The 14,050-nt window shown below is 34.3% G+C and overlaps 4 protein-coding genes across 5 annotated transcripts in view; all 4 read right to left on the bottom strand.

Moving 5' to 3' along the window:
- LOC107009172 (extensin-3-like) overlaps positions 1-10,432 on the bottom strand; it is an 11,412-nt gene extending 980 nt beyond the window's left edge. Inside the window, exon 1 of the mRNA XM_027916883.1 lies at positions 9,855-10,432. Within this exon, the coding sequence (XP_027772684.1) occupies positions 9,855-10,390 (536 nt within the window). The 5' untranslated portion in view covers positions 10,391-10,432. The remainder of the gene's footprint in view (positions 1-9,854) is intronic.
- On the bottom strand, positions 629-1,964 carry LOC114077199 (extensin-2-like). The gene has a single exon (XM_027916881.1). The coding sequence runs from the start codon at positions 1,882-1,884 to the stop codon at positions 913-915; it is 972 nt and encodes a 323-aa protein (XP_027772682.1). The 5' UTR covers positions 1,885-1,964; the 3' UTR covers positions 629-912.
- On the bottom strand, positions 4,686-5,898 carry LOC107009154 (extensin-1-like). Of its 2 annotated transcripts, XM_027916878.1 has the most exons (2): positions 5,582-5,898; positions 4,686-5,521 (listed from the first exon to the last, which is right to left on the bottom strand). In XM_027916878.1, the coding sequence occupies exons 1-2, from the start codon at positions 5,864-5,866 to the stop codon at positions 4,889-4,891; spliced, it is 918 nt and encodes a 305-aa protein (XP_027772679.1). In that variant the 5' UTR covers positions 5,867-5,898; the 3' UTR covers positions 4,686-4,888. The 2 variants fall into 2 exon arrangements, with proteins under 2 accessions (XP_027772679.1, XP_015063917.1); XM_015208431.2 differs by having other exon boundaries at positions 4,686-5,898.
- A 493-nt stretch (positions 10,433-10,925) lies between the features above and the next one.
- Positions 10,926-13,883, bottom strand: LOC107012423 (pentatricopeptide repeat-containing protein At3g49170, chloroplastic-like). Its single transcript, XM_015212270.2, has 2 exons — positions 13,446-13,883; positions 10,926-13,341 (listed from the first exon to the last, which is right to left on the bottom strand). Exons 1-2 carry the CDS (start codon positions 13,830-13,832, stop codon positions 11,194-11,196), a joined length of 2,535 nt encoding a protein of 844 aa, XP_015067756.1. The 5' UTR covers positions 13,833-13,883; the 3' UTR covers positions 10,926-11,193.
- Positions 13,884-14,050: the final 167 nt, after the last annotated feature.

Genomic DNA, 14,050 nt, shown 5'->3' with positions numbered 1-14,050 from the left:
TCAATTTACTCTTTTACTCTTCATTTTATTCAATGGACCAAACTATCAACTTATAAGCTTGATGGCAACTCTACAATCTTTGATCATTAATCACATAATTATCACCTACATCCACTACTTAAGACTTATGTCACCACTCATTTATTTTGAAACCTTATTATCACTTTTTCTTAAAAATCCTTAGTAAGTACGAGCAGTTAACTTTATTGTATGAGTGTAAAATTTAAAAACAAAATTATAGTGTCAGATTTCAACATTAAAAGATATTATGAAACAATTTTTAAATTTATAAGGCAAAAATAATATTTTATATTATTTATTCCTGTATTATACTATTAGTTGTAAGCTTTGTGGTGGATTAGTATTTGTTCTTTGTTTGAGATTATTAGAATTCATATTTATTTTTAAACATACTTATTTATTATGAGAAATGAAAAAAAATAGAAATACAAAACAACCATTTTTTTTTTATGAAAAGTGAAGATTATTGTGTTACATACTGTTAATTCCCGGTATATTTATTCATTTTATAATTTCACCTTTTCAGATCAATGCTATGGTCTTATGGCTTATTTCCCATGATAAATCCTTTCAGAAAAATAATTGGAAAAAAAATAAAATATGCCTATACGTAAGAATTCAGTCAACTAGAACAAACAATATGAAACAAAGATGATACAGCATTAAACAAAATAAAATTCATGATAAATTACACCAAAATAAAATCTTGATACAATAAATCAAATTGATGGAGACCACAAGGATCTTACTTAAATCTCCAAAGATAAATATTACGAATTATTAATACAAAAATCACACACAACAATCAAAGCCGGTCATATTAGGAAGCATAAAGGGAAATGGAAAACCCCAAAGGTGGTGGAAATTGATCGAAAAGAATGGATTTGACTACTAGTAATAGGTTGGTGGTGGGGGAGATGGTGATGGGGGTGGAGGTGAAGCATAGGTGGGAGGAACCTCGTACTTCTCAGGTGGCGGCGGTGAAGCATAGGTGACAGGTTCCTCGTACTTCACAGGTGGTGGCGGGGAGGCATAGGTTGGTGTTTCTTTGTAGTATGGTGGTGGTGGAGGTGAGTAGTATGTAGGTGATTGTTCATAGGTCTTTGGAGGAGGTGGAGAAGATTTATTGGAAGGTGTAGATTCTTGGTAGTATGGTGGAGGTGGAGAATTGTAATAAGTTGGTGGTTTCTCGTAGTATTTTAGTGGAGGTGGAGGTGACTTGTAGTAAACTGGTGACTTGTAATATTTTGTTGGTGAAGGTGACTTGTAGTATTTAGATGGAGTGGGTGATTTGTAATATTTTGTTGGAGATGGTGATTTGTAGTAATAGTTTGTTGATGGAGTAGGTGACCTGTAGTACTTTATTGGAGACGGGGACTTGTAGTACTTTGTAGGCGATGGGGACTTGTAGTAATACTTAGAAGGAGCGGGTGATTTGTAATAATGCTTTGAAGGAGTTGGGGACTTGTAGTAATACTTTGTTGCAACAGGTGACTTGTAATAGTGCTTTGAAGGAACATGTGACTTGTAATACTTGGTTACAATGGGTGACTTGTAGTTATAATGCTTTGAAGGAACATGTGACTTGTAATATTTTGCTGGTGATGGCGATTTGTAATAAGTGTGCTTTGAAGGTGCTGGTGATTTATAGTAATAGTGTGATGGATAAGGCTTCTTGTAATAAGGAGTGGGCACATGATACTTGGAAGGAGATGGTGATTTGTAGTACTTGTTAGAGTTGTGAGAAGGTGAGGGTGAAGTATACTCATAAGAGTAATCAGCAACAACAGTGCTGGCTACTAAGCAAATTGCCAAAGCAACTGTTAGAAAAGACCATTTCCCCAACTTCCCTAAGCTTTCCATTTTGATTTGTAACAAATTATGCTTAGAGAAGTGAAGGATAGAACTAAAGAATTGTGTTGCATAGTTGAATAGGGAGCTCTGGTTTTTATAGAGAAAAAAATGAAACCCTTCTCAACATCAATGTAATAATAGCTTCTTAATTGCCCACTTGCCCACTAAGCTGAGAGCAAGGTCCAAATAAAGACTCTTATCAGTACTTAGTGGGAGACATTATTTGATGACAAATAATACAAAGTAGTTAAGGACTGATTATTTCTCAATAATGCACAGAACAAAGAATTGTTCCTCGTTTTCTGGATGCCAAAATCTGCAAGTTGACGTATAATCTTAGTATTGAACATAATACAAGACTAATATCCATATAGGTGTGTGCACTGAAGCCAATTAACTGCGACAAAGGCCAAAGTGCACCTAGCACACGGCTTACATAACATAACTTTGGTACACTTATGTTAGGCAGGTGTTTGACATGAGTATTCTTAGTTTGAAGAGTAGGGACAAGTATAAAATTTAAAGAATCCTCATTGGTTGACAACCCTTACCTATCTAAAAGAAAAAGTAAAATTATTAAATATTACAACAATAAATCCATTGTAATCCCACGATCAAGGAGGGTATGTAGTGTATGTAGCCTAACCCTACCTTGATATAAGGTTAAAAGGTTGTTTCTAGTAGACGCTCCGCTCAAGTAAAACATAACACAAATCAAGTATCCAAAGCAAATACATAAATGAAAAAGTCATATGGGTAACAATGAAGAAGAGAACCATAGCAACAACATAATGAAACAAGACAACCTAGACTATTGACTAACCTTCCCTAATTTTTGACCTTCGTATCTTATTATCTAGGGTCATGTAATCGGTAAAATGCAAACGTGTCATGTCTTATCTAATCATCTCTCCCAATAACTTATAAGTAAGAAGTCATTGTTGCAGCAAGCGAGGTTGCATCGACCAGCGGAGACTGCCGATCGGCCCCAGAAATATCAGCCGGCAGGAGAAGTTAAATAGCAGCACCAATAATTTAGGTGTATCAATAATCTTTACTAATCTTAAAATAATATTGAAATACAATTTTCATATTTTAAAAGGTAAATGCAGCATTTCTAATTGTAGATTTTTTCTTTATTTGAGATTGTTAAAATTTATAATTATTGTTTAACTTACTTGTTTATTTTTGAGAATGAAAAAAGAAAGGGGAAATATATACCATCCATGTTTTTCAAAAAGTGAAAAAAATTAAGTTATATTGCGCTAACTTTTGGTGGAGTCTTATTTGTCTTGTATTAAATAATTTCACCTTTTAAGATCAACAACCATATTATATCTTTTGACTTATTTTCCATCAATAAATATTTTTAGAAGAATAATGCATACGACTTAATTAAAATTCTCTATAGCTTTTTATTATTCTGTTCAATTTATGTATAATGTTGTTACTTATTTTCTTAAAAGCTGGTAAGTACAATTATAATCCATATCCAAAATACAGCAATTTGTTGAAGAATCCATCCAAGATCCAACCATGACCATATTAATTTGCACCTTGTTGCGAAAGCCGAATATATAGAGAGGGATGGAATCACAATTACTATATCTAAAGGTAGCTAATAAATAGTAAATGAGACAACAACAAAAACAACACAGAAATTAACAAGGTTCGGCAAACTTTTATTTTTTTTTGTCTACTCCTCGGACACAGCCAATCAATATTTATTTCACTCTAAAAGAGTATAAGTGAAATAGTACAAGAGAGAAAGAAGAACAAATGCCTTAGGAAATGAGAAGGCAAGTTAGAGGTGTGTTACAAATGAATTAGGAGCTACCTATTTATAGGAGTGAATTCTTCCTATTGATGTCATCACTATATGTCAAAATGTCAAGATCTACCTTGTGAAATCAATTTATGGTTCACCTAAACTTAACCTACAAAAGGTGCTACCTTGACTTTTCTACCAATGAAAAATTATCCTCCTAATTACCATATCTTCTCATTAATCTATTTTTTAATCTTGTCAAATTTAACACACCTTTCCTCTTCTTTTTTTTTGTTTTCTTGTTAAATTTTGTAGTAGATAAGTTATAAACCATTATTGAGGAGAAAATACTCTACAGAAATATTAGACAAAGTGAAGATAGTATTGAGCAAAGTAGAATCCTCGATAAATCACACCAAAATAAAATCTTGATACAATAAGCCAAAATAATGGAGATCTTACTTAAATCTCCAATGATAAATATTACTGCGAATTATTAAAACAAAAGAACATACCGCACACAAAGCCCGTCATTTTGGGAAGCATAAAAGGGAAATGGAGAACCCCAAAGTTAGGTGGAAAATGATTGAAAAGAGTGGATTTCACTATTGTTTGAGACGGTTATACACTTCAATGAAATTTTAAGATTTTATTGAAAAAATTATAGAAATTGATTAGATTAGATTACGTTCAATTTGGTTGCTTTAATTTTTCATATTCATTTGGTACTCCTAGTAAATTTATTCTTTGTTCGAGATTTTATGAAAAAGAGTGGAAATAATTATTTTTTAAAAATGAAAAGTGAAGATTATTGTGTTACATAGTGTTAATTGCTGGTGTATTTATACATCTTATATTCCCACCTTTTGAGATCAACCTTATGTCTTATGGCTTATTTTCCGTCGATAAATCCTTTCAGAAAAAGAATTGGAAACAAAACAAAATAATATGAATATGCCTGTACATATGAATTCAGTCAACTAGAACAAACAATATGAAACACAGATGATACAATATTAAACAAAATAAAATACATGATAAATTACACCAAAATAAAATCTTGATACAATAAATCAAATTGATGTAGACCACAAGGATCTTACTTAAATTTCCAAAGATAAATATTACGAATTATTAATACAAAAATCACACACAACAATCAAAGCCGGTCATTTTAGGAAGCATAAAAGGAAATGGAAAACCTCAAAGGTGGTGGAAAATTATTGAAAAGAATGGTTTTGACTACTAGTAATAGGTTGGTGGTGGGGGTGGAGGTGAAGCATAGGTGGGAGGAACCTCGTACTTCTCAGGTGGCGGCGGTGAAGCATAGGTGATAGATACCTCGTACTTCTCAGGTGGTGGCGGTGAGGCATAGGTTGGTGTTTCTTTGTAGTACGGTGGTGGTGGCGGTGAGGCATACGTTGGTGTTTCTTTGTAGTACGGTGGTGGTGGAGGTGAGTAGTATGTAGGTGATTGTTCATAGGTCTTTGGAGGAGGTGGAGAAGATTTATAGGAAGGCGTAGATTCTTTGTAGTATGGTGGAGGTGGAGAATTGTAATAAGTCGGTGGTTTCTCGTAGTATTTTGGTGGAGGTGGAGGTGACTTGTAGTAAACTGGTGACTTGTAATATTTTGTTGGTGAAGGTGACTTGTAGTATTTAGATGGAGTGGGTGATTTGTAATATTTTGTTGGAGATGGTGATTTGTAATAATAGTTTGTTGATGGAGTAGGTGACTTGTAGTACTTTACGGGCGATGGGGACTTGTAGTAATACTTAGAAGGAACGGGTGATTTGTAATAATGCTTTGAAGGAGTTGGGAACTTGTAGTAATACTTGGTTACAATGGGTGACTTGTAGTAATAATGCTTTGAAGGAACATGTGACTTGTAATACTTAGTTACAATGGGTGACTTGTAGTAATAATGCTTTGAAGGAACATGTGACTTGTAATATTTTGCTGGTGATGGCGATTTGTAATAAGCGGGCTTTGAAGGTGCTGGTGACTTGTAGTAATAATGTGATGGATAAGGTTTCTTGTAATAAGGAGTAAGCACATGATAGTTGGATGGAGATGGTGATTTGTAGTACTTGTTAGAGTTGTGAGAAGGTGAGGATGAAGTATACTCATAAGAGTAATCAGCAACAACAGTGCTGGCAACTAAGCAAATTGCCAAAGCAATTGTTAGAAAAGACCATTGTCCCAACTTCTGTAAGCTTTTCATTTTGAACTGGAACCACTATGTACTTAGAGAAGGAAAGGACAGAACTAAGACTTGTGTTGCATAGTTGAGTAAGGAGCTCTGGTTTTTATAGAGGAAAAAATGAAACCCTCGTCAACATTAATGTAATAACAGCTTCTTAATTGCCCACTTGCAAGGTCCAAAGAAAGACTTTTATCAGTACTAAGTGGGAGGCATTATTTGGTAACAAATAATAATTAAAATTAAATACAAAGTAGTTAAGGACTGATTATTTCTCAATAATGCACAGAACAAAGAAACTTTCCTTTTTCGCTATGCCAAAATCTGCAAGTTGACATACGATCTTAGCATTGAAAACATAACACAAGCCTAATATCCATATAGGTGTGCGTGGACTGAAGCCAATTAACTGCAGCAAAGTTCAAAACCTATTTCGCACCTAGCTCACGGCTTAGATAACATAACTTGGTACACTTATGTTAGGCAGGTGTTTGACATGAGTTTTCTTAGTTTGAAGAGTAGGGATAAGTATAAGATTTAAAGAATCCTCATTGGTTGACAACCATTAATTCTATCTAAAAATCAAATTATAAGTATAAAGAGGTTGTTTCTGATAGTAAAACATATCACAAATCAAGTATATTCAAAGCAAATATACATAAATGAAAAAGCCATATTGGAAACAGTGAAGTAGAGAACTTTAGCAACATAAAGAAACAAGACAATGTGCTAGACTATTTACTAACGTTCTATTCTAATTCTTGACATCCATATGTTATTCCGTAAGATGGAAATGTTTATCCAATCACCTAACAGTAAACATAAACAACGCCAACTAAGGTAGACTATTGGCAGGGGAATGGAATTACAGCAAAATATTTAATCCTCACCAAATTGAGAATCTAACAACAGAAAATGTACAAGTATTAGAATCCTCAACAACCCAAAATGCTTAAAGCAGTTATTTTTAGCCATATAGCAGCTCGATAACAAATCTGCATTGTTATATATCAACGCTACTGTGAGGGAAAAGACAGAAACCAAACGAATGATTATAATAATTGAATAGCTCAGAAACTTGCCGAAAGAACAGAAAACGCAAGGGATAGACTAATAAGGAGGGAGTCATTGACGCAGCAAGCGACCGGCACGGGAAATATCAGCCGGCGGGAGAAGTTTAATAGCAGCACAAATAATTTAGGCGTATTTTTAACCTTTACTCCTCTTAAAATAATATTGTAAAACAATTTTCATATTTAAAAGGTAAATGCAACATTTTTTATTGTAGATTTTTTCCTTACTTGAGATTATTAAAATTTATATTTATTGTTTTAACTTATTTATTATGATAATGAAAAGAAAGTGGGAATACCATCTGACTTATTTTCTGGTGGAGTCTTATTTGTTTTGCATTTTGTAATTTCACCTTTTAAGATCAACAACAATATTAATATATTATATCTTTTGACTTAGTTTTTCATTGATAATTTTTTTTTTGAAGAATAATGCATATGCCTAAATTAAAATTCTCTTTATTATTTTTTTATTATTCTGATTATCTTATATAGTTTTATTTTCTTAAAAGGTGATTAGTACAATTATAATCCATAGAGCTGTCAATATGGGCTAGCGCACCCTATCCGGACTAACCCATACAGGCTTTGACATTTTACGGGCCAGGCCGGGCTAGCCCATTTTTTGTGTGGGCCAGAAAATGGTCGGCCCAGCCCACAAGTACGTGGGCTACAGGCTTGCCGGGCCAGCTCACTTTTTAAAAAATTATATTTTTTTTATAATTATTAAATTAAATTATAAATTATAATTTAGAAATATTATCATAAATATCGACAAAACAATATTACATTATGTTAGGCCTCATTTGTTTGCACTTAATGGGGTTTGAATCTTAATCATTCAGATTTGTCTCATTAAGTGTGTTTGTTTTTAAAAACTGGATCTTAATTATTCAGATTCAATTTATTAAGTTCGTTTGTTTTATTTTCTTATAAGCCTCTTAATGGGTCTGGATATATCTGAATAAATCAGATCTGTAACACACCCTTAATACTATTCAGACTAAAAAATAAGACTCCTATCTTAATTCAACTAAATCACGACAACTCATAAAAATTGTTTTCTTATTTAATTAATATTAGTTACATGCTTGCCATTATAATTTCTTTTATGCATATTAACTTAATATACATCTTTTACTTTCTAAATTGATCAATATATTTGAATTGATAAGCACTCCCATGATATAATATTTAGCACGGTTTTAAAAAATAAGAAAATATTAGTTATTTGATCGATAACAATAAAAAATTTCTATAATAAAATAAAATATTTCGTAAACTATATATTTACTACTCTATATAAACTATTTTAAATTGCATTATATTAGATTCTCAAAGTATTTGAGTGCAAAAAATAGTCATATTAATTATGTAACTTGATGTTGAGTTCTTGAAAGGTAAATCATATTACCTTGTTACGGTAAAAATGTTCAAAATATTATTCTATATGAAAAAAACTATTTTAATAACAAGGTTTTTATAATGTTTTATTGATATAACGTTTAATTTCATATGTGCATTCAGATATTGAAAACAAACTGTCCCAATAATTTAGTGTTCAGATTCAGAGATAATATTTTAATATTCAGATGTTTATTCAGATTTACACATCTAGATCTTAATGCACATCTTAATATTTAAATGTGTATTCAAATTCAAAGGTCTTAATCTTAATTGAAACAAATGAGACATTGTCACTACTTATTAATCAAATTCACAAATAAAATTATGTTTGTAATATTTAGGGAAAATGCACAAGTACTCCCTAGATTATGACCGAAATCCCAAAGACACACCTTACTAAGGTCGTATTACCCCCTGAACTAGGAGGTACTTGTGCATTTCCTTAATATTTATTAAAAAAAAAAAATTCAACTAAAAGTATAAATATCTAAATAGAAATATTAACCTAATTGTTTTGATTTTGGACTCTCTTTATTTTTAAATTTTAATATTATATTATATTTCTAAATTAATTTTTATTGGCCCACGGGCCGGCCCTACCAATATTTCTCAAGCCTCCCAAATGAGCAAGCTTATTCAGGCCGAGCTAAAAAGTCCTTTTCTTAAATGGACTCCAAAAATCTTAGCCTAGCCCTATTAAATCCCGAATTAGGCCAGGCCGACCCAACGGCCTAGCCCATATTGACGGCTCTAATAATCCATATAAAATTGAAGCATCAATTCATTACCATATGTTGCACCTCTCCTCTTCTTTTTTTCTTGTTAAATTTTGTAGTAGATTAGTTATAACTTATTAGCCATTGTTAGGAGAAAATACTCCAGAGAAATATTAGGCAAAGAGAAGATAGCATTAAGCAAATTAGAATTCTCGATAAAATTACATCAAAATAAAATCTTGATACAATTAGCCAAAATAATGGAGATCTTAGCTAAATCTCCAAAGATAAATATTAAGAATTATTAGTACAAAAATCACACACAACAATCAAAGCCGGTCATTTTGGGAAGCATTAAAGGAAATGGAAAACCTCAAAGGTGGTGGAAAATCATCGAAAAAGAATGGATTTGACTACTAGTAAAAGGTTGGAGGTGGAGGTGAAGCATAGGTGACAGGTTCCTCGTACTTCACAGGTGGTGGCGGGGAGGCATAGGTTGGTGTTTCTTTGTAGTATGGTGGTGGTGGAGGTGAGTAGTATGTAGGTGATTGTTCATAGGTCTTTGGAGGAGGTGGAGAAGATTTATAGGAAGGTGTAGATTCTTGGTAGTATGGTGGAGGTGGAGAATTGTAATAAGTTGGTGGTTTCTCGTAGTATTTTGGTGGAGGTGGAGGTGACTTGTAGTAAACTGGTGACTTGTAATATTTTGTTGGTGAAGGTGACTTGTAGTATTTAGATGGAGTGGATGATTTGTAATATTTTGTAGATGAAGGTGACTTGTAGTATTTAGACGGAGTGGGTGATTTGTAATATTTTGTTGGAGATGGTGATTTATAGTAATAGTTTGTTGATGGAGTAGGTGACTTGTAGTACTTTGCGGGCGATGGGGACTTGTAGTAATACTTAGAAGGAACGGGTGATTTGTAATAATGCTTTGAAGGAGTTGGGGACTTGTAGTAATACTTTGTTGCAACCGGTGACTTGTAGTAGTGCTTTGAAGGAACATGTGACTTGTAATACTTGGTTACAATGGGTGACTTGTAGTAATAATGCTTTGAAGGAACATCTGACTTGTAATATTTTGCTGGTGATGACGATTTGTAATAAGTGTACTTTGAAGGTGCTGGTGATTTATGGTAATAGTTTGATGGATAAGGCTTCTTGTAATAAGGAGTGGGCACATGATAGTTGGAAGGAGATGGTGATTTGTAGTACTTGTTAGAGTTGTGAGAAGGTGAGGGTGAAGTATACTCATAAGAGTAATCAGCAACAACAGTGCTGGCTACTAAGCAAATTGCCAAAGCAACTGTTAGAAAAGACCATTGTCCCAACTTCCCTAAGCTTTTCATTTTGAACTGGAACCACTATACTTAGAGAAGGAAAGGACAGAACTAAGACTTGTGTTGCATAGTTGAGTAAGGAGCTCTGGTTTTTATAGAGAAAAAAATGAAACCCTTCTCAACATTAATGTAATAATAGCTTCTTAATTGCCCACTTGCCCACTAAGCTGAGAGCAAGGTCCAAATAAAGACTTTTATTAGTACAAAGTGGGAGGCATTATCTGGTGACCAATAATAATTTATATGAAATACAAAGTAGTTATGGACTGATTATTTCTCAATAATGCACAGAACAAAGAGATGTTCCTTGTTTTCTCAATGCCAAAATCTGTAAGTTGACGTATGATCTAGAGTTCGACATTGCCCCTATCTCAAAAGAAGAGCAAAAGAACATATATGCAACAGCTATCAGCAATGGGCTTCAGTACAAACAAAGCCTATGTAAGATCATGATCCGTGGCAAAGCTACCCGAAAACACAGAAATTTTGATAAGTTAAAACAGAACGCTTATGTAGTTAATGACAATAGTATGAATCAAGCAAATTAATAAATGACAAAACTCCATAGTTGCTAAAATTTCCAAAATTTGTTTTTTCCTCTTTACATAATACAAACTGGGATATACAAAATACAACAGAAAAAGGAATGTGCAAGTCATATGGTTTTGTTCTGTACTCATCAACACGATTGCAGATACATGCTTCATAGCACTATGCCCATCGCGATATACTAGAATGATCTGTATTATTCTATTCATGTTTGCCACTTTGGTCCGTACTTGCCAATAAGACCATAATTGACAATAAGACTTTCACCAATAGTCATTGCAGGAGCAGAGTCCATCTTTAATATGGTGAAAACGATTAGAATCTCTAATGATTATCTCTCTTCCCTCCGCTACTGAAATGAACTTCATTGCATTGTGGCAATCTCCACATACTCGAAGATTTTTGAAAATTCTGATGGGTTTTTGTTTGGATGTGCTAATAAGACCAAAGGCCAAAGCAATTTTCTCACTGTGCTGGAAAAGATATTGCTCCTTTTGTTCATCCTCCACCTCGTGAAGCACCAAGTCTGTGTTAGGAACATAGCCTATCTCCTTTATTTTAAGTGCTACTTTATCTAATTTTTCATATATCTCCTTTGCTTTGGGATGCTTAGTGTCGCCTACATAAAACTTGTGGACACTATTTTCAGCTTCTATCCAACTACATCCAGCTTCCTTCACCATTCTCTTTTCTTTCATGTCTTTTCTGATCTTTGCTACCTCTTCCCATTGACCCCTCGAGGCATACAAGTTAGATAGTAAGACGTATGCTGCTGGATCATTTGGCTCCTGTTCAAGAATCATTTCTGAGGCATATTTCCCCAGTTGTAAATTACCATGCACCTGGCAAGCCCCAAGCAAGGTGCGCCAAACAAGAGCATCAACATTCAAGGGCAGTGATTTGATAAACTGAACAGCCTTTTCAAGAGAGCCTGATCGGCCTAACAAATCAACCATGCATGCATAATGTTCCATCCTTGGAGTTATCCCGTGATCTATTGACATTGAGTCAAAATATTTCCATCCCTCATCAACTAAACCAACATGGCTACAAGCTGATAAAACAGCAATGTATGTGACTTCATTTGGTTTTATACCATCCTCAAGCATTTGATTGAACAATTCCACAGCTCTGTGGGCAAATCCATGTTTTGCAAATCCTGTTATAATTGAAGTCCAAGATATTACATTCCTATCTTCCATTCCTTCAAAAACTTGAAAAGCCGCCTCTATATTACCGCATCTAGAATACATAGATATCAAAGCATTGCAGACAGATTGGTTGGACTGAATCCCTGCTTTTAAGACCCGAGAATGGATCTGCTCTCCCTTTCCAACTGCACCTACACTTGCAGCTCCACTCAATAAACTAGCAAACGTGAAAGCATCAACCCCAACTTCAGAGTCTATATGGCTGAAAAGTTCAAAAGCTTCTGCAGAATCCAAACTCTTTGAACATCCATCAACTATTATGTTATAAGAAGCTAAATTCTTCTCAAACAGAAGTTCGAAAGCTTTCCGGGCTTCTTCCATCCTACCAGACTTGGCATACATGCTAATTAGAGAGTTGGCTACACAGTTCACAGATGCAAGACCCAATTTCACTGCATGATTATAGATCTGTTCGCCTATAGCAGGATTCGAAAGATTTCCACATGCCCTTAAAAGACTAGAAAATGTAAAATGGTTTGGCTTAACTAGACCATCTATCATCCTACAGTACAATTTAATAGCTTCCATATCGTAGTGTCCGCTTTGCACATATCCTGTTATAATAGCAGTCCAAGACATGACATTATGATCAGCCATCCGATCAAAAACCTTTCTTGAATCATCCATGGATCCATCCATCGTACTTTTTGCATACATGTCCACCAAACTGCACCCGACACAAACATCAGCAGACAACCTAGACTTAATCACCCCACCATGCAGTTGCCTCCCAAGCAAAGACAACCCTGGCTCAGCACAAGCTGATAAAACACCACTAAACGTAAACCTATCAGGGACAAATCCTTCAGAAACCATTTCCAAGAACAGACTAACAGCATCTTTTGAAGCACCAAGTTGTGAAAATCTAGTAATCATCAAAGTCCAAGTAACAAGATTCCTCTCAGGCATTCTATCAAACACTTTCTTAGCTGACCTCAAATCACTAAACCCTTTAGCAAACAAATCAATCAGTGCACACCCAACACAAACATCCGACTCAAAATATCCAGTTTTAATCGCAAAACCAAATATTGCCAACCCAACCCACCCCAACTCCGCGCTACAACATGCCTGAATCACCGCAGAGAAACAGAACTGATTTGGGTACTCCCCAAACTCGACCATATCAAAGAAAGTAAACACAGATTCCAACTCCAAACCACAATGAGCATAGCACGAAATCATTGCACTCCAAGAAACCAAATCCCGCTTCTCACCCATGNGACCATATCAAAGAAAGTAAACACAGATTCCAACTCCAAACCACAATGAGCATAGCACGAAATCATTGCACTCCAAGAAACCAAATCCCGCTTCTCACCCATGCTCTCGAAAATCTTTTCAGCAGTTTCCCAACTACCCATTTTAGAATATAAACTTATCAACGAGTTAAGAACAATGGTGTCCGGTTGGAGTGTCGAATCATTGAGTTTAGAGTGTAGAAGTTGTCCAATATGGAAATTTCGGGTCCTGATGCAAGATTTGAGGAGAACAGTATAGGAGGTGAGGTCAGGGGTAAAACCCATTTGAGAAATGTGATCAAGCGTCGAGATTGCTTGCTTAAGATTTCCACCATTGGCTTGTCGAATCAAATTATCCTTCAGAGCTTCGAAATCAGGGTTCCTAATTCGACGGGATTTGGGAGAAGGAGGGATGAATTTGGCGGGAGAGGGAAGAGAGAGAGTTATCATTATCTATAACGGTATTCTCGCTTCGGTGGTTCCCATATTAGACCTTATAACACATCTCCAAACTTTACGCTCTAATTTTTATATTTCACTTTTATTTCAATCGTCAATTAATATGTATAATATACAATATTTACTTTTAAAATATGTTATTTAGAATAAAATATAATTTTATATTAAATAATAAAATTCAAAAGAATTTTATTTTTATATTACATGAA

The sequence above is a fragment of the Solanum pennellii genome, chromosome 1 (genome assembly GCF_001406875.1).
Source record: "Solanum pennellii chromosome 1, SPENNV200".
Classification (NCBI taxonomy): Eukaryota; Viridiplantae; Streptophyta; class Magnoliopsida; order Solanales; family Solanaceae; genus Solanum; species Solanum pennellii.
Note: the sequence above shows the minus strand (reverse complement) of the source record. Positions and strands in the feature narration are given on the sequence as shown.